General features: G+C 40.4%; 1 protein-coding gene across 3 annotated transcripts in view; it reads right to left on the reverse strand.

Moving 5' to 3' along the window:
• Tulp4 (tubby like protein 4) overlaps positions 1 to 27,343 on the reverse strand; it is a 186,359-nt gene that overhangs the window by 34,148 nt on the left and 124,868 nt on the right. For 2 of the 3 annotated variants that reach the window (XM_005390523.2, XM_005390522.2), the window contains exons 4-8: positions 26,186 to 26,366; positions 23,699 to 23,833; positions 16,418 to 16,584; positions 4,494 to 4,718; positions 3,254 to 3,488 (exon numbers count right to left, since the gene is read on the reverse strand). In XM_005390523.2, the coding sequence (XP_005390580.1) occupies positions 3,254 to 3,488; positions 4,494 to 4,718; positions 16,418 to 16,584; positions 23,699 to 23,833; positions 26,186 to 26,366 (943 nt within the window). The remainder of the gene's footprint in view (positions 1 to 3,253; positions 3,489 to 4,493; positions 4,719 to 16,417; positions 16,585 to 23,698; positions 23,834 to 26,185; positions 26,367 to 27,343) is intronic. The other variant, XM_005390525.1, reaches the window with a different exon arrangement.

The raw sequence follows: 27,343 nt of genomic DNA on the forward strand, positions 1-27,343 counted from the left end.
CAGACCCACAATTCCATCTAAGGAATTAGCCGAGGAACTTTTATTTAATATACCTCCAGGGATTTACATAGAGGTGGTCTAAAGATGACCCTTTTAAAAACAATTACATGGAAGCTTGAAAGAGTTCATCATGAGAAATTCCTGATTTTAGAGTCAGGGATCACTTCATTCTCTGTGGTAGTTTACATGTACCATTCAGTTGGGAATTAGTCACACTGTGCCTTGTGATACAGCTTCTATTCTTGTCAGGAGGTATTTAAATCTTGACTTTTAAATTGAACTTTTCAAGTACTTAGATTTTCTTGTCACCCATAAGGGTTTATAAATCTCAAAAGCAGAGATATCCTGGTACTGCTTAATATTCCCAGAAGACTCAAAAACCTGACAGAGTAGGTGAAACATCTGTTGATTTGCTCTGCTTTACAACTTTTAATTCTTTTAATTATAAAAATTATCAAAATAAAACACCTCGTTCCCCAAAGGATTGTTAGCAGTACAGTCAGTTGAGCCTGATATGAGCTGATAAATATGACACAAGGGGAAAATAGGCATTTGGCACAGTCAGCCTAGGCCTCAAACAAGTCTGGCCTCGAGAGGCTGCAGCCTTAGTGCCTGCAGCACCTCCAGCCACTGTGGAAATGAGGTACATGGGCAAGTCCACAAGCTCTTCACCCAAGTAATCCTAACACTGAACTTTAGCACAGGTTCTAGGGAGTTGTTTCCGGGGGAGATGCTTCAAGATGCTGGCATCCAAAGAGAACACGTGTGCAGGCTCTGCTTGAGACCTGTCCCATGTGCTCACTCAAGTCACCACCAAACAGTGGCTCCCTTTTCTTTCCTCTTCTTCTGAAACCATGTTTTCCTTCTAAGTTAGTGTCTGCCCTTTTTTCTCTATTCTCTACCCTTTCCACCTGAAGCCCACCAGCCTCCAATTCTTCTACTTGCTCTGTTCTTCGTACTGGTTTGTCTTGTGTTAATAAATGACAAGTATCCAATTTTTAAAGTGCAGCTTTACTGCTTATGATCTTATATGGTAACACTGACAGCAGAATCTGCCACAGATGCTGAGCAAACAATGCACAGTAAAGGTAGGGTAACTGCATAAAGCACAAGGATAGGTGAACGAAACTGAGGGGGAACATTTTGCTGCACTGTGACCTAGGATGACTCTAAGCATACACATGTCATGGTAGCTTTAGAGACACCATAAAGGACTTGGCCAGGTTAGTGGGTTGCAGAGTGAAAGTCCAAGATAGTGGAAACGTACAAATGAACTAATGAAGACAAATCTAACGCAACTAATGTTTCAAGGTCAGGAGCTTAGAAGGTACTGAGGGTATAAAGATTAAACAGTCCCCTCCCTCCAGGCCCTCAGGATTTGGGCAGCAGGTACACTTCAGAATACAATGACTACAGCGTCCTGATCAGGACACGACCTGTCCTTGACTGGTTATGGGCACTGAGGACAGTGCTGTTCATTCTGTGACAGGGAAGATTTCACTGTGAGGTACTGAGCTAGGGCTAAGTGATACAAAACCCCGAAGTCTGGGATCCTGGAGAGAGGTATGGGACAATGACATTAACTGATATTTGGCTTAGATCTAAAATGTCCCCCCAAATTCTCATGTATTCACAGGTAGCGCTTTTGGAAGGTGACTGGACAATGGGGACTCTATACTCAGTGAATTCATATTATACTTAGTGGTTTACGGCTGAATGTGTTGTCAGACTTAGTCTGGTTGGAGATGGTTCAATGAGAAGAACGGGGTGTGACCTGGAAGGGTGTATTCTTGTCCTGGACTCCTCCCTTCTCTCTCTGCTTCCTGACTGCCATAGGTGAGCAGCTTTCTCCTGCTATGCTCTTTTATTGTGCCATTTCTGACTTGGAGCTAGCTGAGGATGGACTGAAACCCCAAAACCAGCCCAATTAAACTTCTCCTTCTTCAAGTTGTGCGTGTTGGGTATTCTGTCCCAGCAACAGGAAAGCTGACAACTACTACAACTGAGCAGTGATGAGCACTGGAGGGGATTTTATTTTATTTTTTCACTTCAAAAAAATTTAATTTAACTTTATTTTTTCGGGGGCGGGAGGGTTTCTTTTTGAGATAGGGTTTCGCTTTGCAGTTCAAGCTGGCCTTGAGCTCACTTTGTAGCCCAGGCTGGTCTCCAACTCACAATGATCCTCCTGCCTCAGCCTCCTCAGTGCTGGGATTATAGGCGTGTGCCACCACGCCCAGCTCTTTTTTTTATTTTAAAGAGAAAAAACAGTAACAAAATAACAACAAAGAAGACAAAAACAACACAAAAACAATAAAAACAATTTCAAAACAAGATGATAGGAAGTTAATAATGGTTGTTATATTACATATTGTTATCTTGAATGAAGTTGCTCAGATTACTGGATGTAAGAATGTAAGACTGATCAAACAATTAAAGAGAAAAACAAACAAACAAAAACATCAGAAACAATTACAGCTTCACTGAACAAGATGGTAGGACTTCAACAATGGTTGTTATATTGCATATTATTGTCTTCAAATTAGTTGTTCTGATTACTAGATATAAGCATGCAAAATTGGTCAAAAAAATTTAAGAATTAACTGTTCCTTTCAATAAACCAATAGACATCAGCAGTACAATTATCCCAGCTACCTGCATGTGTGTGTATATATATATATTTTTTCCCCACCCCCCTTTCCTTCTTTATTTCTTTTTTCCTTTCTAGGAGGGAATTTTAGAGACAGTGATTTATCATATCAAAACTTTTGGGATGAGCAAGATATTTTCACTGGTAAATTAGCTAATACGCAGGTAACAGTACATTAATGAGGGGCAGAAGTAGAAGGTTGAGGAGCAGGCTGAAGATTTGAAAATTTTATCATCTACTCTAAGAGGGAAGGAACGTATCTTGCTATTTTTAAATTGTCTCAATACTGAACTATACTACGCAATGTATGCTTGATCAGTAACTGTAAGAAGACTTTCTTGGTGCTAGAAGGACTGTCCTGGTTTCCCCTTGACTATATACAACCTCACGTACCTAACGAAAGTGTTTTAAAAAAGCCTGTTAGAAAGGGTATTTAGAGAAGTCTGCATTTAAATGGGATCTGAAATGTAGTAACTTCAGGCCATCCCATGCTAGCCAACACACGCTCACACTTCATAAACAGGATTCTCTTTGTGTGGTTTATAAGGTCTGACATTCTATAACCATGCAAAAATAAGGTGTCAGTCCCTCTGATGAGAGACCTACCTGCTTTGCTGTCTGTCCGTGGGTCCATGATGACGAACTCTGGCCGCAGCTTGCTGACACGCCTCCCCTTAAGGATGGGTACAAGCCCGCCCAGGTACTCCAGGTAGAGTGTGTAGCATGGGCCACCCACCTCTGGGTCATCCTCTGTGCGCTTCATGGTGCAATGCAGCCGCTCATTGCCAGCTGAGGGGTAGCTGACAAAATCTCGCATGTTGTTGGGGTCTGGAATTGGGGGCTAGAGTAGGACATGGGCAGAAAAAGAAAGATGGAATTCCAGAGACACAGAGAGAGAAACAGAGAAGGTATGGGGCAGGTCAGTTAAGAAGTCACTGTCACTCCAGTAGAGCCAACAGTGCACTGCTAACAGGTGACAGCTCGACAGAGGTTAAGTACATGGTGTAATTTATCATGTGAACCATCCACAGTGGTTCACAGTTGCAGGTGCACATTATCTGCTTTTTCTAATACAATGCAATACAAAACAATACAATACAATATATCAGGGTTGAGAACTGCTGGTGTGGAATTAAATTAAGACAACTTGAAAAACACTCACAAGAGATTTTAGAAGTTTGATGTAAAAATGAGAAAGTACCAAAACAAAAGAATCTGATACTTAGAAGTTAAAGAAAAACCATGAGCAGCAACTGGGAGGTCTATTCTATATGCTGCTACAGTTTCTGGAGGTAGTCTATATAAAATATAGCTGGCACCTGTCCTGTATAGGGGTTGCCCTTTAGCACAGAAGAGAGGTAAACTGACCCTAGAACTGGACTGAGTCCAACTCTGACTATTCCTTTATCTACAGGGAAAGTGACTTCACTTTTACAAACTTGTTTCCTGCTTTCTCAAATGGGAATACTGTTAGCATCTGCAAATAGCTTTCATAAAGTATTTGTGTAATGTTCAGTATATAGGAAGTACTAAATATATGTTCATTCCTTTGATCATCAGGATGACACAGGAGTCAAGCTGGAAGAACCAGGGTGGCCATGAGAAAGATAAGGCCCATCACATTAGATAAATCTTACACAGACAGTAACAGGGATGCTCAGAGTAGACTGTAAGCATGAATCTTCCATGCAGGCAGCCATCCCCAGGCATTCTGGTGGAAAAGCAGATGAGTCCTGTGCGTGTGCTCTGGTATCCTCCCCATCTATCCTGTCTCTGCCCTTCCCTTGGTGAGCAGTGGCTGGCAGATAGGAAAGAAAGGAGGATCAGGGAAGGTAAAAGGCTTTACCTTAATGGTGGGGATGAAAGCGGTGGAGAGGTAAGAACAGAGGCGGGGGGGCAGGGTCAGCTTGCTGACATCCCTGTCTTCTCGCAGAGTGCTGGCGATGGCCTGCTGGCACAGCAACTGCAGGCTGGACACCCGATGCTCCACACGAACTACGTATAGGGCCGGTCCTGAGGCCATCAGCAGCCGTGAGTCCCGGTGGCCCCAGCAGATGGAGATGATGGGGCGCTGCCAGGCAGTGAAGGGGAGACAGTGTTTAAACTTTTGCTTTTCTGGTGAGCAAAGGAGGCTAACACACACTGGTCTCAGCACAATAAAGCAGCTGACAGTTTTGAGAATACTGGTTTAAAAAACAATAGAGAATGTTAAAGTACCAAAACAAATTACTAAAATTGAGTATTTTTACTGAAAAGTAGTTAGATTTCAGGTCTGAGCACAAATAAGAGGACTAGCACAGTTCTGTAGTATTTATTACATGTATTATCATTACGTGTATTATCTCATTTAATTTGGTCTCACAAATCCTAACTTAGCTCTGTATAATGGTGTTTTTACTAGTAGGGGCAATCACCCTGGGGCATAGTCACCCATGTTTCTTACTGAAGCGCTGGTCATCTGGATCCGCAAATTACCCAATGGTGGTTCCCATGGCTTGGGGAGGTGGTGAGCAGGTAGACCACATGGCTCTTCTCTTCTGTCCCTGGACATGGGGTCTCCAGTTGTGTGACCTGGGGACTATTCCATGGCTGGAAGCCTCCCACTTTTCTCAGGAGTCAAATGGGACATGAGGATTAAAGGAGATGATGGTGTCACAGTGCTTCTGGGACCCATCACAGGCTACAACCCCGGTATTAAGTCATTCTGTTCTGGTATCTTCCAAGTGACAGGACAGGAAAGACAACGAGAACACTTTCTGGAAAGGGGAGAGATGGGGGAATAGAGGTCCTGTGGTGGCTCATGAGGGGTTTCTGGCCATCATTTCCATGGAAAAAGCAGGCTGAAATCCAAATACGCATGTCAGAAACTTCTTGTACTGAAAAAAAATCCCAAAGCTCAGAGGTGCTATTTAAGTAAAATCAGCCAAGCAAGGAAGAAAGAGGTGGAGAGTTGTGATGGAGAAGCAGTAAGAGATTTGTTGATTCCAATCCAGACAGATGGAGCATTAATTTAATGAGGTCTTAAGGGGTTTCAGAGATCAGAAGTGGGAATACTAGATCTATTATATGAATGACAGGAACAGAATTTTCACAACACTTTAGTGACAAGCATCAAGATAAAAGGAACCGTGAAGATATTTCCTTAAAATAGCCTCCAGGGTCACTTAATCCTGGTTTCAACTTCAAAGCAAAAATGTAAGGGTGAATATAATCCATCCTGCATTTCCATTTACGAATCGTGGCAGCTGGAGAGCAAGATGATGGCCTATGTCTCCTGCCCCTCACTACCAAGGAGAGCACTGTGATTGCTCGCTGTGGAACCTGGAACTAAATCAAGTATGGGGGCTTCTGGCGCACTTCTGAGCTGGACTTCTCATGAGATGATCCCACACCGAGGGGCTTATTCATTTACAAAGGCATAATCACTGCTGAACACAGGGCAGACCAATACATTAAAAATATACACATATTTCTCTAGCATTATCAAGCCCTATTAGCACCAAAATCATGCTTAATCTTTTTCTGGTAGAACTGGGGATTGAACTCAGGACCTCTTGCATGCTATGCATGTACTCTGCCACTGAACTACATCCATAGGCCTCATGCTTAATCTGAAAGATATACTGCTGCCCTTTTATTCCTGAATCCCTTAAGATAATGTTCCTAAATCAGAGTTCAAGTTATGAAAACAGTTATCACTCAGCACAACATGACTTGTAGGAGCTGGGTACAAAAATATAATGTGTCTTTCCTCCAATTTTCCATTCCTCTTTCATTGATAAATCAATCTAACATGCCAATGGTCACAAGCCAAGGACTATAGATTTATCTTCCTGTCCTTCTAGTTCTGCTTTTCACAGTAACCATCTCTGTGTAACAGCTGATTACATGTTTTATATAAAGTGATGTTAAATATGTATTACATTTATACTAATAATTTATACCAACACAGACTTTCAGACTAGATGAAAAACCTCTCTGTTACATTTCCACGAATAATTATCACTCATCATAACAAAAACAGCCAAGTCTACAGAACTTGCCACTTTCTAACAGCACATTAAGTGCTCACATACATTATCTCACTCAGTTCCATCAACTCTAGCATGTACGTATCATTTCCCCTTAAAGTGTAAGGAAACTGAGGTTAAGAGAGGCTAGGGAACTAGTCATACAGAGTTGGAAAAGCTATGACTCTCACTCTCACCCTTGTCCAAATTCATAGGTGATGTGTATCTTACTGCAAGGTGCTGCCTCTGTGAAATATTAGTGTCCTAAAACAATAGCCTGAATAATATATACTGCCTCACTCAAAATTTTAACTGTCAGTCACAAATAATGAACCCACATTCTTTCCCTTGTCTACCTGGTCAAGGTTACTTTACTCAGAAACAAATCAAACAACACATCTCCTCTAACACAAGAGGTATAGGCTTCAACAACAGCAAATGGATGACCTGACTGATTCACTGTGGCAGAAAAGAACTCATAAGCAAAGACAAATTATCAGGCAGATTGCTTGATAACAGGAAACAGCAGTCAGGTGGCATGTCTAAATGGCAAAAGAAGACAGTACTGCTCCGAACTGGACGTTGCATGAATATGTAGACTCTCAGCCAAGTAGGAGTGAAAGGACTTGAAAGAATAAAGTAGTGAAAACCAGAACCCAGGAGGAAAGAGCTGAAATTATTTTGCCTGGAGAAGTGATGTTTACACAGTCTTAAAGGAATCATAATCTGGAGCACGGTTACCAGAAATCCCTTCTAAGAATAGAATATCAACAGAAATTTACGTTAAATTAATTTAGGGTACAGGCTCACTTACTTGTCCAAGTCATTGATAGTTTACTCCAGCAAGAGGAGGATACGTTAACTTATTTTAGTTTTTATAGCACATGTTCCATATGAGAAGATAAAGCTAAATAAATGCTGGCACTTTTGTCATGGTAATTTTTTTTTTAGTATATGTGCTGTGGAAGTGAGCACTTATGGTAATTTTTAAGGCTGTATTAGAATACGGAAGACTTTATAGACAGTGAGTAAGCTGCCCCTCTTGACTGAAGATTTTGGGGTACTACTGATGTGAGGAAAACGACTGTGACTACCATTTAGTCAGAACATTTCAAGAATCTCCCTGTCTGCATGCTCACACTTGAGCCATGCAAGGAGTGGGCCTTCCCTTGTTCTTCCTCACTTCCCCTGGCCAGCAGTACGGACTGCCTCAGACTGTGATGACTCCTTACCTCCTTGCTCGGGATCTTTACCCTCACCACTAACCACCAGTACATGCCGTGTCACCCAATCACTCATTCAACTACTGTGTCACTGACCAATAATTCAATAAACATTTGTTAAATGCATACAGTGGGCCAGATACATTCTAGCTATTAGGGGATTCAAGGTGAGCAAGATCAACATCTCATGGAGCTTATAGTCTGGAACAGTAGGGAGAGAGATAAACATTTTAATATGTTCCCACTGGCTTGAACCACCAGTAGTATATGCATGACTGGCCCACTGGACGGTGTGTACCACTAGCGGTACAAATGGATCTAATCACTTTTACCAGTGCTTTTACTAGTAAAATTAATAAAAACCTACCTGATAGGACATTCATGAATGTACTACGGGTGGTTCAAGCTACCTGGCAGTGAGATGTATGAATTATGGCCCCATCTTGAATGTGTTAGTTTCTTTGACAAGGACTAGCCAATAATGTCAAGTTGTGAAGTGCTATGAAGCAAAGACAAGTATAAGAGCCAAAAAACGACTAAGGGCATCACTTACATATAGAAGAGAATGGGGATGGTTGCTCTAAGGAGGAGATTTAAACAGAAGTTTATCTGAGATAAGGGTATTTATTTATTTACTTATTAAAACGGGATTGAAATCTTCCTTCTGTTTTTTCCATAGAGTGTAGCAGCGAATTGATAGACTGTGTCCCATTACATATTAAGGTAAGCTGTCTATGTGACTTAAATTAAAGCCAGTAGAAAACTGCACTGGCCAAGGCAAAGGCAATGAGGCAGTTCCAGTACAGGGATCCTGGCTGAGGCCGAGGCATGAAAACTGGCTTTCTAGCCACAAAGAAGCGAGGTCCCTATGAAGGTCAGAGGGCTTTCTGTGATTTCCTTTACTATACTTTGTTTTTCCTTTCTGCAGCAACCCCTGCCTTAGAAAGAGGGGGTTTCTCTGTCTGCATGAAGAAACGTGCCTATGGGAAGGGGATGTGCCATGTTAACAAAATGGTCACTTCAGATATGACAGATGTTGTAGGACAGAGACATGTTTAACCTGATGTAAACACTACACATGAGTATGCATATAGAAACATCCCATGGTACACCATTAGTATGTACAGTACTTATGTTTTTGTGTACCAGTTTAAAAGATGGTGATTAGTCACCATCCAATTATGTTGAGTGGAGCCATGGATAATTCCAGATATAAAATTATCTTAGCTTTAAAACATCACAACCATACTTATAGTCTACAGGCAGGAAACGCCCACAAAGGATTTTCTCATCTATTCATAGCAAATACGAGAAAAAGTACAACCACAGCAACTTCATGAGAACAGGCAGTTTCTTCTCAACAAAAGGAGGCAAATACATTTTTTGCTAGGGGATTCTCCTTCAGGAGTATGGAACTGTTTGACCATTCATGCTATCTCTTATTTGATTTTTCTGTTCTCACATTTATCTTTTTTCCTTTCTTTCTTAATTTTTTACCCAAACATCTCATATAAACAACTGAAGCTTACAGAATATATAATGACCTAAAACTTGCCTTTAAAGTCAGTTCATAAACAAAAACCCAGACCCCAAATACAGAAGTTTGCAAACTTCAGTCAGTAGTGCTAACTCTAAAAATCTGTCACCATATTAACAGATATGCAAGTAGATATAGACAGTCACAGAAAACAGCTAATGAAATAAATTATGGAACTTTATTTTTTTTTTTTTTTTTGGTTTTTCTCCGGTACCGGGAACCGAACTCACGACCTTGCACTTGCCAGGCAGACGCTTTGCCGCTGAGCTAAATCCCCAGCCCCTATGGAACTTCAAGTTATAACATGTGGTAAGGAAAGGAAAATATATTATACTATATTTTCTTATAAGAGCTCCAGCCACAGAAGTGAATTGGTTTTAAAGCTGATGCTGCCACACACTGTACCCGGCAATGGCTTTGCATGCAATAGCCTAAAATCTAATTAACATATAAATAAATGATCTGATCTTAATAACATTTAGTTCTTCCTACAGGCAGTCCAATAAACTGGGTAACTTCCTCTCCACTATAAAAATGATCCTGCCTTTGACTCCTTGAATAGCACAGCACAGCTCACATGTGATTTTAGAATTGTTACAGATAAGAGATGAGTTGGTGCTATACAACTCAATGTTATAGCTGATTTTCAAAGGAATCATTATTTAACTTAATATTATTAAGGCATTTTTTCAATGGTAGAAATGAACTCTAAATGAAAAAAAGTACAGAATTAAAATGCTGAGACATTATATGAGTGTTTTTCCCCAAAGGAACATCAGCCAACCCTTCTCTTATCCCTGAGACCAAATAGTATAAATTCAAGACCAATGTTAGTTTCATGTGAGAGCTGATGAGGGCTTGTGCGGTGGTTAAGACCATTAAGCCTCTGTTATATATGAGATACAGGGAAGGTTAGAAAATTGAGGAAAACATGGTCTCTGACTTGATGAAAATAAAACAGGAGAGTATAATTCATGTTAAATGTATTAAATACCTTCAGAGGTTTTATTTTGGTCTTTTTGAGATAGGGTCTCCCTATGCAGTTCAGGCTGGCCGTGAGCTCATTTTGTAGCCCAGGTTGGTCTCGAACTCGCAGCAATCCTCTTGCCTCAGCCTCCCAAGTGCTGGGATTACAGGCATATGCCACCACACCCAGCTAACACCTTGGGAGTTAACAGAGAAAAGGGATACCCATCTCTTGGGCAGATTGAACTCGTGTTGAGGAGGAGGAATTTCTTGAGCTAAGACAGCAGGACAGGACATTCTCTGTAAAGGGGACAGAATGCCCACAGGAAGTTAAGCTCTAAGCCAAACAGAATAGTGGACAAAGTTGAATGTACTTGGAGTGAGTTTTGGTATATGAATTCACAAATATTTAAATGAATATAAAAGTCTTACCAACTCAGAAAGTGCTAAATATTTCCATCCCCTCTCACTTGCCTGCTATAGTTTGAAAGCATCCCTCCCCTCAATTTTATGTGTTAGAAAATTAATCTCCAAATTCATATTGTTGGAATTTAGAGGTAGGGCCTTGGAGATAATTGGGATTATATGTGCCCCATGATGGCACTAGTGGCTTTTATTAAGAGACCTCAGCTAGCACACTTACTACATCTTGCCATGTGATACCCTCTGCCATGCTGTAATGCTGCAAAAACGCCCTCACCAAATGCTGAGATGGGGATGACATGCCCTGGGACTTCCCAGTTTTCAGAACTGTATATCAAATAAACTTGTACTCTTTATAAATTACTGGGCTCAAGTATTTTGTTATAGCAACTGAAAATGAACTAAGATATACCCTGTCAGGCTACACACAAAAATATTACATGAAATTTGATTACAAAAAGCAGGACCCTACAGATTTAAACAATCAACAGAAAGACTAAAGAACACCCTAAGCTGACACACTTAACACACTGAACAAATACTTACAGAAAACCTACTATGTTCTAGGCAATACAGCAGCAGTGGAGCCACAGGATAAATCTCTCCTTAAATTTCAGATTCTCAGGGCCTGCTAATATGCATGCGTATTCTGCCAAACACCCAGGCTTCACACTAACGGCCTCAACTCTACTCAACTCCACTCAACTCCAGTTTTTCTCTGGGCTCACTTCATCACTTATATCCATTTCTCTTCTAAAATAATAATATGAAATTCCTATCCAACTGCAACTTCCCATTCCGTTTTTATCATTTCCTTTTGAAAAATGCTGTCCAGCTCAGTTTATTATCTCAATACTCTAGGATCATATTCCCCGCAACACTGTGCTTTTCAGAGTATCTTAGTATATTAGAAAGACATATGTTGTCCCATAACATGCCTACATCCTCTTCTTTCCTTGATAGTCTTTTGGCTCTGCAATTTCTCCTTCCTACACATCTCCTCCAGACTGACCTCCTTGTCCTCAAACCCATACTTTTCACCTGCTCTTGCTCTGTGCTATGCATCTACTTCCTTATTTCTTTTTGCCTCAAAGCTTTATAATTTGCTTATAAACATGGCCATATTTCTCCATTGTAAATTATCACACTCTCTTCCCTTTCCCCGCAAACTAGTTTACAGTTTAGTTTATATCTGTTGCTTCAACTTCTTCCCAAGCTTCTGTGTTGCTAATTCTTTATCTGAGCTGTTGCATATATATCTCCAGCACCTAGAATAATGCTTGGTACACAGATAGCTTGGTAAAGATCGACTGAACAAATCTTGACAATGTGATTTCCATCACTAATATTCTATTGAGACCACTGCCTGATCTTGACACCTCCATATTCCATTTTCTCATGCCTGTATTCAACTGTCATCCTCTTAGCTGACATATTTCCTTTAACGGCTTATCACATTCCCCTTGTCTCCTCCTCCCTTCTGCTGCTTGCTGAATGATATCCAAGTTCTATGCCTGGCCCTTTCCTCATTTGCCATTTTTCCCTATTCATTCCTTTGGTGTTTAATCCAATTATACTTCTCTAACTATGGCCTCACTGCAGATGACTCGAAACCTCTGTCTTCAACCCAGCCTCTTGGTGAGTTTCAGCCCCACATTCCCAACTACCTTCTGATTACTCCTACCCAGACATTTAGCTAGACTTATAACTGAAACTGTCTGCCTTCACTGGTACTGGCACCTTCCTCTTCCTATGTGTCAAGAAACCAAATATATGATATCACTCTGCTTCTTGTCTCTGCCACCCTAGTCTCACCATTCTACTTTCCCTTTCTCATTCTGTCTGGTTAGGACTGTGGCATACTGTTGTCAGATTAGTCTTCCTAAAGCCTCTCCCTCCCTCCCTGTCTGTCTGTCTGTATCCACCTGCCATCCCTGCAAAACCCCGAAGACCAAATGAAGTAAAAAAAAAAACAAACCTGGTCAATGCTACTGTCACAACGTATCCTTGCAAACTGAAGCCCAGTCCCCAAATGCAGCAGTATTAAGAGGCAAGGCCTACTGGAAAGTGACTAAGTCATGATGGCTCTGCCCCGTGTCTATCCCTTAAGCCATGTGAAAACACAGCAACAAGAACTCACCTATGGACCACACAGTGAACCTTCACTAAAGGCTGAAGCTACTGCTGTCTTGAGCTTGGACCTCCCAGCCTTCAGAACTGTGAGAGATAAATTTCTATTATCTATAAATTACCCTATCGAAGTCACTTTGCTATAGTTGCCTGAACAGACTAGGAGGCATTGAAGACCTGACACATTTGTTCCTAAAGAACTTTTGTAGTATTACTTTCTATTGACACTTTTTGTATAACCTATGCTACACTCAAACTATATTCTGTTTCTCAAAGTTAACTTACTATTAGTTTTTTAAACAAAGAAATCATGATATGATTACCAGTAACTAAAGAAAGCAGGAGATAATACAGATGGCAAAAAATCAATTTAACTGATCCCTGAGAATCACGTAACTCACTAAGCAAAGCACAGAAATAAGATGTTATTCATTCAACAGATGCTTCCTTACACTCTGTCATGAGCCAGGCATGGTTCTATGAACCTGAAGTAGAATATGGTGGGTAGGATATGTGAGATTGCTTCACTCAGGCCCTTTATGTTCCAGTGGGATGAAATAAGCAGATAACAAAGAATTTCAAAATCTGTTAAGTACTAAGAGAGAAATAGTATAATAAAGCACAGCACTGCTGTGAAAGAGTAAAGTATCACAGAAACAGCACGTCAGGGAGAACCTTTCCTGGGAGGTGAGACCTGAGCTAGGACCTACGGATGAAGAGGAGCTAGACTAAAGAAGGGCCAGTAATGCAGATTCTGTGCCAACAAACAGCCAGGGGAAGAATACAGGATGACACATTCAAGGCACAGCACAACAGAAAGAAGAGCTGGTACATGGTTGTAAAAAGGAGGAGGCACTAGATGAGACTGGGGAAGGTAAAGTAGAGAGTACAGGCAAGGTCTAGTCAAGGTTTGTGGGAGGAAACTTACAAGGAACTCAAAGCAGGACAGATGGGCTGAAGAGAAGCCCCGCAATAGGGAGTGATGGTAATGGGTTCTAGAACAGTACCTATTCCAAATGAAAATAATTACTACTTCTGCTGAGTGCACAGGTGTCCAAAAAAATAGTAAATGTGTATTTTCTTAATTCATGCTACACTTAAATTGCTCTACGACCAGCAGAAACATTCAAGTATAGATGCAGCCCTGGACTTTGCATGTTGGCTGCAAGTTTGTTCAAGTAGCTTTTTCATTCAACGATACCCTCATTTACTGAATGCCTATTATGTGGAAGGCACCACAGATAGGACTCTGCTTTCAATTAGCTTAAGATAGACTTTTAAGGAATAACGACAGGTTTGATGAGCATCACCAAAACTAAAATGATATGGGTCGATGGGGTCAGCATAACCCAATAGGCGTCCCTCTGCAACAGTGATGTACCTGTTCAGACAGAAGCACAGAAGTATAGGGGACACCAACAGAGGAGGAGAAGAATGAGGAATGTCAGGGTTGGAGGATGGAGTGTTAAGAGCTAATTCTAGAGAGGATGATAGCTAGTTAGTGGAGGTCTCTTTAAGGTGCAGGAGACTCTCGACTTTATCCTTAGTTCAGTAAGAAGCTACTTATCTGACTAATGATTTTACAAAGACTGTCTATCAAGTGAAGAACAGTTTAGAAAGGAAAGGTATAAACAATACTGCAAGTGAAAGGATGGTAGCTTCAACTAGGATACTGGCTCATACACAAAAAAGGATGCAGATGCTAAAATATCTAGAGAGGAGGTAAAAATATCCACTGGGATTCATGGTCAGGGGAGCAAGCAAGACAGGACAATCTGGCTGGCTTGGTTTGTGGCTGCAGTAGCTGATGGATGATGAGGCTGACAGGAACCTATCTGGGAGGGGAGTATCCTGAGGATACTGAATATGTTGGTGTGCTTATGAGATGGGTGTGTGAAATAATGAGTTGGGTCTTTACAGTTCTCTTTCTTAGGCTCCAGACCTTAATAGAGATAGTAATTAAAGTTGCAGGAATGGTTGAAATTGCCTGAGAACTGCTCAGTGAGATACGAGGGACCGGGTAGAGCTGGAAAAGTACCCATAAAAAGCTAGTCTTAGTAAAACTCCTTTCTTGCAAATTATAACACCTAGTATACAGTTCAACTTTAAAACCTAAAGCATTTATGTATGATTATTTGTCTGTCTTCTTTAACTGGTTTCCAACCCCCTAGAAGACATGAAAGGTGTCTTCCTTGTTCAGTTCCTAAATATTACAACTTTATTAAAGCTCAGTGCTACCCAGATAGTAGCCTTTCAAAATGTTTGCTAGATGCTTGAACAATCATGCTTATTTACTCAAAAGAGATTACACTGTCAAAGATATATTTAAATCCTGTGACTCAGCCACAACAATAACAAATAATGTATTAAATGGACAAAAAAAGGACAAACTACTTGAACAGACATTTTTCTATAGATATACAAATGGCCAGTAAAGACGTAAAAAGATGCTCAGTACACTAATCATCAGGGAAATGCAAATCAGAACTGTAATAAGATATCACCTCACACTCAATAAGATGGCTACTATCAACAAGTGTTGGCAAGGACACAAACTGGAATCCTTGTACAGTGTTGGCAGATGTACAATAATGGGCCACGGTGGAAAACAGTATTACAGGTCATCAAACAAACTGAAGATGGAATTATCATATGATCCAGAATTCTATACACATCCAAAGGAATTAAAAGAAGGCTCTCAAAGAGGTATTTATTCAGCCATGTTCAGAACAGCATTATTCACAATAACCAAAAGCTAGAAGCAACTCAAATGTCTATAAATGCATGGAAGGATAAACAAATTTTTCTGTACTCACACAAAGGGAGTATTATTCAGCCTTTAAAAAAGAACGAATTCTGGCACATGCTACAACATTAATAAATCATGAGGACACTATACTATGTGAAATAGGCCAGTCTATATACTGATATGAGATGGTTAAGTCAAACTCACAGAGAGTGTAAAATGGTTGCTAGGGAGGGAAAACCTAAAATATGTGAGTCTGAAGTCTAAGACAAGTCTAGGAGATCTAAAGATTTACCCATTTCCCTGCGTTATTTCCCATAATATGCAAGAGGTATACATGTTATTAATCGTGTTTTTCTCTTTTAATCTGTCTTTTGTTACAAAGAGTCTCAGCTAACAGCTCGTGACAATTATTTTTTTTCCCTTACAAGTAAATAAAGATTTAGGGTTTACTTTTAAAAGTGATTTTTTCTGCAGACTGCTGATCAACACCAGTTCAGTTGGCTTATTTATTATCCACTTATATTACTGCAAAATGAAATAAAGGATTCTCGTTAAAAGGCAAAATCTGCCCTCTTCTCTATTTCTCTTGGCTTATACGCCACAATTTAAGTTAAAAAAAAAAAAGACAAATAAAATTTGTCAAAGGTAATTACAATGAGCATAATCAACTGAGTATTTATACCAGAACCAGGTGCACAGCAGCAACATAGTGGAGTTTAAGAATGTACTTACCTGCACAAGTGTGTCCAGTGTGAAGATGTGCTCCCCTCTAACATTATAGAACTTCACCATAGCACTCTTCAGAAGGGGTCCATTGGGGAGCTCACTGAGCTGGGTCTGCCGCTCCATTCCAGCAACCGCCAGTAAGTCTCCCTGTGTGCACCACTGTGCCACCACCTCTGAAACCACAAACAAGAACAATAAACATGGGAACATGCCATTACATGTCTTCAGAAATTCCAATTGTGGAGACAAGCAAATACAATAGTGGCTCTCCCCTTCTCTCTCAGGAAGATAACAATGATCCATATCTTTGAAGACATCAATGGGGATTGCAGTTCTTGGAAACATAACTAAATGAGGTGGAAAACTAGGCATAAAAAAGTTGGTTTGTTAAAGCTAGGCACTGAGGTGCATACCTGTAATCCCAGCTACTTGGGTGGCTAAGACAGAAGGACTACATGTTTGAGGCCAGCCTGGGTAACACAGTGAGATGGCACTGAAGAAAAAGAGGAAGAAGGGAGGGAAAGAAGAGGGGCTAGGGGGAAGTTGGCATATTAAATACCATTCTCCAATACCAGTGTTTCTATACTGAGATTAAAGAACTTTTTTTAAAAAGCAAGTTAAATAATAAAACCTATGACTGTACATCACGTTGTATTAGTGCTTTCCCACTGCTGTGTCCTCCACTTTCACAGAGAACTGAGAGTTTTTAAATGCTCAAAATAAAAAGTTAATAAGCCAAGTTAAAAAGTTAAAGTAAAAAGTAAAGCCTGAATTGGTTCATTTGATATCTGGGTGCCACTAGGCAGATAAAATTCAGACACAGGGCATACATAAATATGAAGGCCATGAGTCTGACTTGATACTTATGATGTTATAGTACATCATCACTGGAAATATCATTGGAACAGAGATAAATATTCCTGCTAGGTGTAGGTGATATTTGTCAAAGAAATGTTCACAGTGGAGATGCAATGCTCACCTACAAGCAACTAACTGCCTATTTGCTACTAACAGTTTGTCTTAGCCCAAAGTAATTACTCAGTTTTTGCTGGTTAAAAAAAAGTAATAGTATTAATAAGATTCATGGCAATTGTTTTTTCTTTCCTAAGACCCTAAAGCCACAATTTGTCTTATGCAGAGATTTCTAACATCCAGATCCAAGCAACCCACTTCGCAGAGACTGGTCTGAATTTAAAGAAAGTGCTCTGCTATGACCAGCACACATTTCAGAGCTAGGGATAGAATTCATCAGCTCTATGCTCTATCCAATCAAAAATGACCATAATGCTCCCCTACTTCATGTATGGAAATGATTCCAGTGCTAATACCAGAGCAGTCTGAAGTCACTGATATTCTTCTACTTGCTCTCAGAACTGGAGAGGGTTTTCCTGAGGCAGGATGGTCCCCAGTCCAGGGCTTTCTCATAAACTCAGCCATGGTAGAAGAGGAGACAGAGGGCTGAATTGAAGCAGTTACACACAAATGTAGAACAAGAAACCTCTATCCATCTGAAATTGTAAAAGCATGATAAAAAGGGCTTTTTTATAGGAATGAAGTTAAATAAAACTCAGAAAATTAAAAAAAATGACAAAGAATCAAATCAATGTTCTGGTATCTTATTCAAGATTTTTAAGATGAAGGAAGGACAAGCTGGAAGATTTATGTATATACTAACACATGCTCTGGCATATTCAATGCCAGATCTAGTCTAGAGGAAACCCTGGTCACGATCACAAAACTGAAATGATTTTGTCTGGATGGCAGTGTTGGGCACACAAGGAACCAAAAGAAGAGGCAATGAATAATAACAGTCAAAGTGACAGTAAAGATGACAGTCTATGAGTTCCTAGATAGGAATGTTGGTGTGATATGGTAGAGACCATGACATAGTGTATCTCTAGTGCTCCCATTCCCAAGCACTAAATTCTCAGTGCTCCTCATATGACTCGCAAGTGAGTAACTTTAACAATTATAACATTAACTTTTTCTCAGTACTGAAGACTGAAACTCAAGGCCTTTGTGTGTATATCAGTCCTTCACACTGAGCTACAACCCTATACTGCTCTTTCTTTTTGAGACAGAGTCTTGCTAAGATCCTTGCTTCAGCCTTCTGGAGGGCTGGGGTTATAGGCATGTGCCACCACACCCAACTCCTTTATTTTGAGACAGGGTCTCACTAGGTTGTTAAGTTGCCCAGTCTGTGCTCAAACTTGCAATCCTCATGCTTCAGCATCACAGTGTACTGTGATTACATTGTGTGCCATCATGCCTGCCTTATATATATATTTTTTTAAAAGATTGTTTGAATTATGTTAAAAACTAGTTTTGAAAAGTAGAAAGTAGGCTTCTGTCCTGTACCACTGGCCTGGACACATGCCCAACATGCACAGGTACTATATGGCACAGGTGAGAATGAGTCCAAACATGTGCTAGCCGAAGTCTTATTAAGACAGCTGTCATCCACAAAGGCAAGTCATTCTTTTAGAAAGAATAAATTACACATGAATACTGTGATTTCTGTTCTAGTAACTACAGAATCAGCACATTAAGGGAACAGCAACAGATGTGGGCTCTCTATCACTCAGTATTGAACATTCTTGGTCAACAAGGTAGGCACCGCAGTTGCCAGGGAATGGGTTGTGGCCTAAGGCCCCAACCAGAGGAACTCTGGAGCAGGACTAACAAAGAATAATTTAGAGTTGTCCAGGGTCAACCAAGAGTACTGAGTATTCAACAGGGACTGAATTCCTATGGTTGGGGTTTAAAATAGTCATAAATTAGTGGGAAAAATCAAAGTAAAAGCAAATAGTCATTCAGTTTTCAATATCACTAGGATGAAAAAGAGGATAAATCAGGCTAGATGTAATTAGAAACTTTTTGTAAACTATGTTTGTCTTAGTTTTTAAAAAAATCTCTAATATCTCTAGCCATGGTTTCTTAAATAACTTTGCTTAAATCCCTGAAGATGTTATTCAGGGATACAACCTAGAAGGAATAAACAAATGCTTTATTTAGTAGTCTTCCTATCGCTTTCCTGATGCTCCTGGCATGATATATCTCTGTTCTGGTTTATGTCTAAAATACGCTCCCCCCGCCATCTCATGTGTTCAGAGGTGGGACTTTTGGAAAGTAACTGGACCACTGAGCTCTATACACATCAGTGGTGAGTTCCTAGCTGAATGTGCTGTTAGGAGGTGAAGGCCAGTTGGAGGAGGTGGGCCACTTGAGGGTATACCCTTGGTGGGTACATTTCTTCTTCTGACTCTTTCATTCAAACCTGCTTCCTGGCTGCCATGGGTTGCAGTTTTCCTCTACCTGGGCTTTCTGCCATGCTATTTCTCCCTTGGAACCACGTAACCATTGCAGAACTCTCTAGGACTGAGCCAAATTACCTCTATTTCTTTAAGATGCAAGTATCAAGTATTTTTTTCCCCAGTGATGGGAAAGCTAAACAATACCATCTCTAATGCTCCCCTGCCTCTTTGGGATCTGGGAGTTCTAAAGCATCCTAGGTGGTCCATGTGGTCCATCCTCTGGAAGTACCTATTTGCTCTGGGTGTAGTTATTTTTTATTTTACTATATAATTACCTTTTTTTTTTTTTTTTGAGATAGGGTCTCTTTGTGTAGCTCAAGGTGGCTCTGAATTATGTAGCCCAGGCTGGCCTTGAACTTGTGGTGAGCCTCTTACCTCAGCCTCCCAAGTACTGGGATTATAGGTGTGTACCACCTCTCCTGGCTTGAGTGTGGGTATTTTGACATTCAAAACATTTTACAAAGAAAATCTGCATTATGCAGTCAGAAAGAGAAGAGCTGGGTTTTGTACTGTTAACAAGAAGCTCCTTTCTTGTGGTGTTAGTGTTAGGTTAAAAAACAGGCAGCCATATTTTCATGGGAAAAGAGTTGTGCTCTTATCAAACACTATACTGACTACACCTGTGAGTTAGGAATCTAAGGTTAACTTAGTCCTCTATCCCTTAGGTTTCCATTGTAACAAGTCACCTTTTTATTAGTCATTAAGTACGCATGTTTGCATGTATGTACGTATGCCGATACACATGTACATGTGGAGCAAGACAGAGAGGAAGGAGAAACAATTAGCAAAGTGTGTGATGATAAGACACTTTAAGAAAGCTTTTATGAATCAGGTCAGGACTGAAAAACAGGGCATATATTTGATGAGGACAAATCTACATCAGGCCCAGCAGCAGGAATCACAAAATCACTGGCTGAAATCACCTTACCTCAAAAATTCTCTCTTGAAAACCAGGTGTGGTAGTACATGCTTGTAATCCCAGGATTTGGAAAGCTGAGGCAGGCAGATTGCAAATTTAAGGACATCCTGGATTATACAGAGAGACTCTGCCTCAAAAACCAAACCAAGGGCTTGAAATATAGCTCAGTGGCACTGCGCCTGCCTGGCAACTACGCAGACACAAGTTCAAGTTCCATTCCAGATATCAAAACAAAAACAAAAACAAAAACAAACAAAAAAACCAAACCAAACCAACACACCCTTCTTGATTTTTTCATCATAGGTATGATGAATAAAAGGAGAAATTGCAAAACAAAGAAACAAAGCCTGGAGGTTTGGGTGCTTTCATTTCAAGACTCATGTAGGACAAAATGAGAAGGAAGTGGCTCTATCACTGGGAGATGTGCTGACTTGGTCACAGGATCAGACCTTATAAAGGAATTATTTTTCCCCAAGAAACAATATAGAAGTCACAACAAAGGGTAAAATCCCCAATGCCATAAACTAACTACTGCTTTTATGATGAGCAGACAGCCCCAAGGCTAAGTTATTCAGCAGCCTTCTTCCTTAGGCACAACTTTCTCATCAACAGCTGCAAAGCAAAATCAGAGCTGTCCTCCACAGCTGTCCATGCCCAATAGTATCTGCAGTGAAAACAAAGGGGACAGGTGGTACAGAAGGTGGCTGGTTATGGGGAGAAGGAGTGAGCTACAATTCTAAGTTATATATGTGACATAAATTGCAGTGCTGGTGAGAAAAGGCATCATAGGTCACTCTCTTCCCCCAGAAAAGTTCTTGGAGACAGTAGCACTGAAAGACCAAGATAATCAGAGATCCTTTTAGTCTTCCTCATGAGACAACTGATCAGCCCATTTAGAATAGGATAGATGACTAGGGCCATCTTTGATAGCATTTCTGCTTCTCTCTTCCCAGCATTTACTAATATAGCCTGTAAGATAGTGGATACAAAAATGAATTTCAAAATAAAAGTTATTGTTCTTCATACCGCATACAAGACTGAGTCCTTTAAATACTGTGATTCCCAGAACAAAAGAGAAAGTGCCTGCATAAAGTTCCTCCTGAATGGGTCCAGTTCACCTAATCTAATTTTCTGAAATTAGGAAGACAGAGTACAAAATTATCTCCACTCCAGAAAAGACTAATTAAAAATATTTTAGACTACATTTAGATTTGTAGTTAGGCAATGACTAGAATGCTCAATTTGGCCGAATTTTAAGAGTACAATTGCAATTTAAAAAACTTTTGAAGAGCTACTTGGGTTACCACTCCAGTGTGTTACTGTTCCTATACTACATATTTGATAGGAATGTGCTGGAAATACTGCTCCAGTACAACTCGATTTGACAGAGTACAAAATTATATACTTCAGGCAGAATAAAAGTTAGAGAAGTGTAAGCTGAGTATGGTGGTGCCTACTTGTAATCCTAGGACTCTGGGAGGATAAGGCAGGAGGATCAAGTGTTCCAGACCAATCTGAGCTACACAGTAAGAACCTGTCTCACAAACAAAACAAAACAAACAAACAAAAAACACCTTGTAAAGAATAAAAAAGAACTGAGTGATAATTGGTAGAAAATAAAATTTAGTAATCTAAGCCTAGCGGCAGGTTCTAAGAAATAAACTTACTGGTTACAAACAAGTCCACTTAGACTTGCATTTTATTTGTTTGTTTTTGTGGTGCTGGGGATAGAAGCCAGGGCCTTGTGCATGCAAGGCAAGAACTCTACCACTGAGCCACATCCTCAGCCCAAGAAATAAACTTATTAAAACTTGATTTTTTGAGAAAAATAGAGCTTCGATTATTAAATATGTGGGGGGATTCACGGTGACCATAATTTATAGAAAAGCACAGGAATTTCATCATCAGTTCCAAAACACTTACTTAGCTCCTAATGCTGCCTGTCTGTGGTGTAAAGGACTTCTATACAGTTTCTGTCTCACAGGAGTTTATAGGCTAAGTAATTCCTTACAAGTTCAGTTCTGGAAGTGCAGAATGGGATACCCAAGGGAGAATATAATTCACTCCTAAAAATACTCTATAGTTTTAAAATAGAATAAGCGCTTGACAGTTGCGCACACTAGTACAATAAAGTCCTGTCAACCAAATTACAGACATGGACCTGGTTCTTTACGCCACTGTGATTCCTGAAGAATTTGGATAAGCAGCAGCAGCAGCAAAAACACATGACAGTGACTCTCCAGACTGATGGCCAATGTTGTAACTAGTTGCAAGAAGGTCCTGGCTTACCTCCCACCTCCCCATTCATAACATAGTAGGATCCTTTTAACACTAAAGACCAACAGCAGCCCAGGAATTAAATTTTAAAATCTTTGTAAACTGCATCACACAACCCTGAAGAGACAGACTGTTTATTCCAAATAACTCATCAGAGTCACGTCAGTAGTATTCTTGAATTGCAAAACTGAAAACACTCCCATACTTGTGCCCCCTGATTTTCTCTTGCAATAACATTTCACAACATCCATCTGGAAGATGTAGTACTTGACTGCTGGCCTTTGCAACCATGCTCTTCTCTGGCAATTGTGGAATCTCTACAGGTCTTTCAAAGTAACTTTGTTGCACGATGACTGGTTCCTTAATAAGCCTGTCAGATTCTTACAATTACAGAGGCTTCTATGTAAATGATGATTTGTCTTACCATCTGCTGCTTCAGAATAGCAGGTGCTGCCATCCATGTACTATGCAGACACAGTGTAGGCCAGATGCAAACACACCATGCACCTGAGTGGGTCTTTCTTGTCAGAGGGAGGAAAACAGCAAGTGAAGATGGAGACTGAGAGTAGGAATGGCTGTTCAAGATAAGACTAGCTATAGACTTTTTAGATAAGGAGGAGAGCTAAAGGGAATAATCTTCATTGACAGACTCTATTAAGCCTAAAGAGGTCACTGCAGAGGACAAGAATCAATAAGTATTGGATGTTTGACACCAGCCCAGAAGGCAAACTTGTACAGGGCTGATCTGTGGAGCTGGAGGATAGCAGCATCTTGTACCTTTCAGCCCTGAGCGGATGACAGTGGGAGACAGGTCATCATAGTTGTTCATTAAGCTGATATCTCCTGAGGTGAAGCTGACAGTGAGCAGAGGCTTGATGTTCTGTACTGGGATGGGATACGCTGCAGGACCATCTGTGGAAACACAAGGAGAGAGTAAAGAGCTGGCAACCAGCACAAAATCCAATCCAGGTGCCCAATGCTACACTTTAGCATTACACCTTAAAAACTGCCTGAGAATATAGATCCCATTCTGGATTGGGTTGTAACCAAATTAAGCACTCTTCATCACTTGGGAGTCACACAGGCCACCAGTGGACCACTAACACAAATCTCTAGCATAAGGAGCAGGACATGCAATATGTATCTACAAAGGCAGTTGTGTGTGGGGTGGTGAGAATAGTATGAAGAGTTTTAATAACTTATATGTTAACATACTGAGAGTTTCTAATATATAAACACCAATTATTCTGATGTCATACAACACCTAAGGATGGCAGGAGGGATAGAATGTCTTCTTAATTCTGGTCCAACACACAGAAAAAAGTTGCTTTCAATACTAAACACTTTCATTGAATATTATAGGCAATAAGCAGCACTGCAGTCACCATTAGTTCCTTCTTACCTAAGTTTTTACCATAACAGACATCAGATCTGGGCAGAAGGCTGAAGCTGGATGCAGACCATAAAGCACTCTGCTACCTCCATAATGCATGGGCAATGTCAAAAGACAATCTCTCTTTCAAAGGAGTACTCATGCACAATGGGTTGTGCACAGGCTCTTCCATGTGTTGAGAAAGTGAAAGTCTCTCCACACACCTGGTAAGTCAAGGCTCTTTTAGAAGGCTTCTGTAGGTGTTGCAGCCATGCTCAGCTCACCACAAGCAACCATCCAGGGTGGTCTACCTGAATCCCACTCTTGCTTTATACTAAGATAATGCACTGTACCTTCCTCTCTGCTCAAATTTTCTAGGCCACCAAGAATACCATTACAACTGAAAGGTGAGTACCAGTCATCTAAAGCACTTCACTTATTCTGGGAAGGGCATTATGACTGACTGCTGTCTTTGACCAACTCTAGACTTGCTCTGTAAACTCAGTTGCTAGCCCTTGTTTCTCCTGGTAATAAACAAGGGTGAGTAAATCCAGATTCAGTTTACTACAAGGAGTTTTGTTTTAAAAGTATGCTAAGTCCATGTTATAAAGATATTGAATTTATTATTGATGTTGTAGAAATATGATCAAATATGATCATTCAAGGCTACTGTTCACTAAGGAAAAGGACAGTTACCTCACAAATTGACTTATGGATACTAGAAATTTTCTTTACTGCCAATCTTAATTTTTTTCTTGTGGGAACCATACCTTTGTCTACACACATGTGAATGTCATTAAAAAGTATAATATAGCATCTCACTCTGTGCCAAGAGAGAAAAGGGAAATGTATGAAGAAGGGAAATGTCTGAGAAAACAGACAGTGATGGTGGTTGAGGACACCAGCCCTGAATCAGTTTTTCATAGGATGATATGTCCCATGACAATGAAGAAAGCCCCAAACTGTCGAGTGCATGCCCTTCAACTCAGGGGCACACAGCAGCAGAAGCATGGCTGTGCTGACAAAGGATAGGAGCCTAAAATAATGTGACCACTTCCAATCAAGGAACCATTCCCTTATAAAATATCATAACATCCCTTATAAAATATCATCACATCTTTCTAAAAGACAAAACCGAAGAGGTGGGTGCAAGGGAATAAATACTGTTGAAGGGCCAATGTAAAGCCCTGACAAAAGCCACTTTGATTTCAGTTGCTTCCCTCTGCTCTTTTTTTTGGGGGGGGGATCCTCTTATTTGAGAGATAAAACACACTGCTGGAAGCTAAGGAGGCTGGTGTTTGAAACGATTCCTAGCAACAGGATCTAACACCATAATGAAACTTTTCAGGGGTGACGGAACTTTCTGCCCTGACAAGAGGAAGACCTTCTGCCTGAGTCAAGAGGACAGAGAAGGACATGGAGTACCAGTCCCAGGTGCTAGCCTTTGATGGGCAAAACTAATCCCTTTCTCATGCAACTAAAGCTAAAGGCTTTAATACCATTAGGGCCTTGGCTATACCACATACTAAGTAATATTAATAGCACAGGATTTTTCGTCAGCTCTCCTTATTCTTGCTAAGCAGCTAAGCCCCACAATACCACAGGGACACAGGAAGAGCCATATGTCTCATTTTATATCTAGGAAAACCTAGGCCCATGAAGCACAATCAGCTCCACCAGTGATGTGGTGAAAAGGGATAGCAAAGAAGAGTCACATCAAGAACAGAGATTAAGTTAGTTTTGCCTTGCATTTTAGTTCCAGAACTCTTCCCAGGAAGTGGATAGGTATGAATATCCTCATCCTTCCTTCTCTAAATTGACTCATTCTTTAATATTCTTATATTCCCTTCTTTTAAGTGACAAGGTAAGTGAGGGTCCAGAGAGCTGGGTACCTTGGGGAGGGGAATAGTCATCTGAGTCTGTGTCACTCTCGCTGCTGTCTTCCACCAGGAAGATAGGATAGTTCCAGGACATGCTGAGGATTCCGTCGAACTGGTGCAGGAGGACATGGGCCAGCATCCTGCCGTGGCAGTCCATGACAATCACCTGCCCGTCAGCCGTGCCAAACAGCACCTGCAACCGAGGACCAGGACCCTTGACTGAGTGAGAGGAAGTGCTATGGTTTCTGGCAAGCCTTGCTGCCTCAATTTGTTTTAGGAGGACAAATATATTTAGAACTAAAAAAACAAAAATAAAAAGACAGTTAAAAGTAACTGAGAGGTGACACAAAACATTAAGTAGAAGCTTAGCCATCAGTCCAAGAGCTTTAGACTTTTTAAACTTTTTTTCTGAGACAGAGTCTCATTGTGTATTTTAGGTTGGTTCTGAGTTCACTATGTAGCCCAGGCTGGCCTCAAACTCATGGCGATTCTCCTGCCTCAGCTTCCCAAGTGCTGGGATTACAGGTATGTGCCACCACACCCAGTGTAGACTTCTAATACTGGTATGCAACTGACAACATAATGAATATATTATGTTGCATGGACACTTCCAAATTGTACCTGCAAAATCTGCTTCATTTTTGTATTTTTTAAGTTTTTTGGTTGAAGACAGATTAAAAAAAGACAACATCATTTTACTTTTCTGAAAAACAACAGCAGAGATTTGTTGCTGTGATTTTCCTAAATCTAGAAGAAAATGTTTATATTTGACTAAAGAGAAAATATATTTGGTAATGTAAGCATGTTATCCAACCATATTTAGAAAATAAGATGCTCCTGAAGTAGTTTTATTTCTAATGTATACTGAAAGTGCTAATTAATGAGTTTAAAATTATATTGTAATGATGTATGAATGGGATTATACATTCACTGAATGCTTACTTTGTGCTAACGTATGATGCTAAAAGCTTTATCTCATTAACTACCAAAATAACGGGTATTAGTATTACAGGAACGAACCTCTGATGGGTCTGATGTCTGACTGTGCTAAGGGCCAATCATGGGAACTTCTTTGCATTACCTGACTTTAAGGCACAGGCATGTGCTGGGGTGGTGCAGGCAGGGACACAAACAGAACTAGAGAAGCTTCAAGGCAGAAGACTGCATGGG

This window comes from Chinchilla lanigera, unplaced genomic scaffold, assembly GCF_000276665.1.
Source record: "Chinchilla lanigera isolate Chin_1 unplaced genomic scaffold, ChiLan1.0 scaffold00038, whole genome shotgun sequence".
Taxonomy (NCBI): Eukaryota; Metazoa; Chordata; class Mammalia; order Rodentia; family Chinchillidae; genus Chinchilla; species Chinchilla lanigera.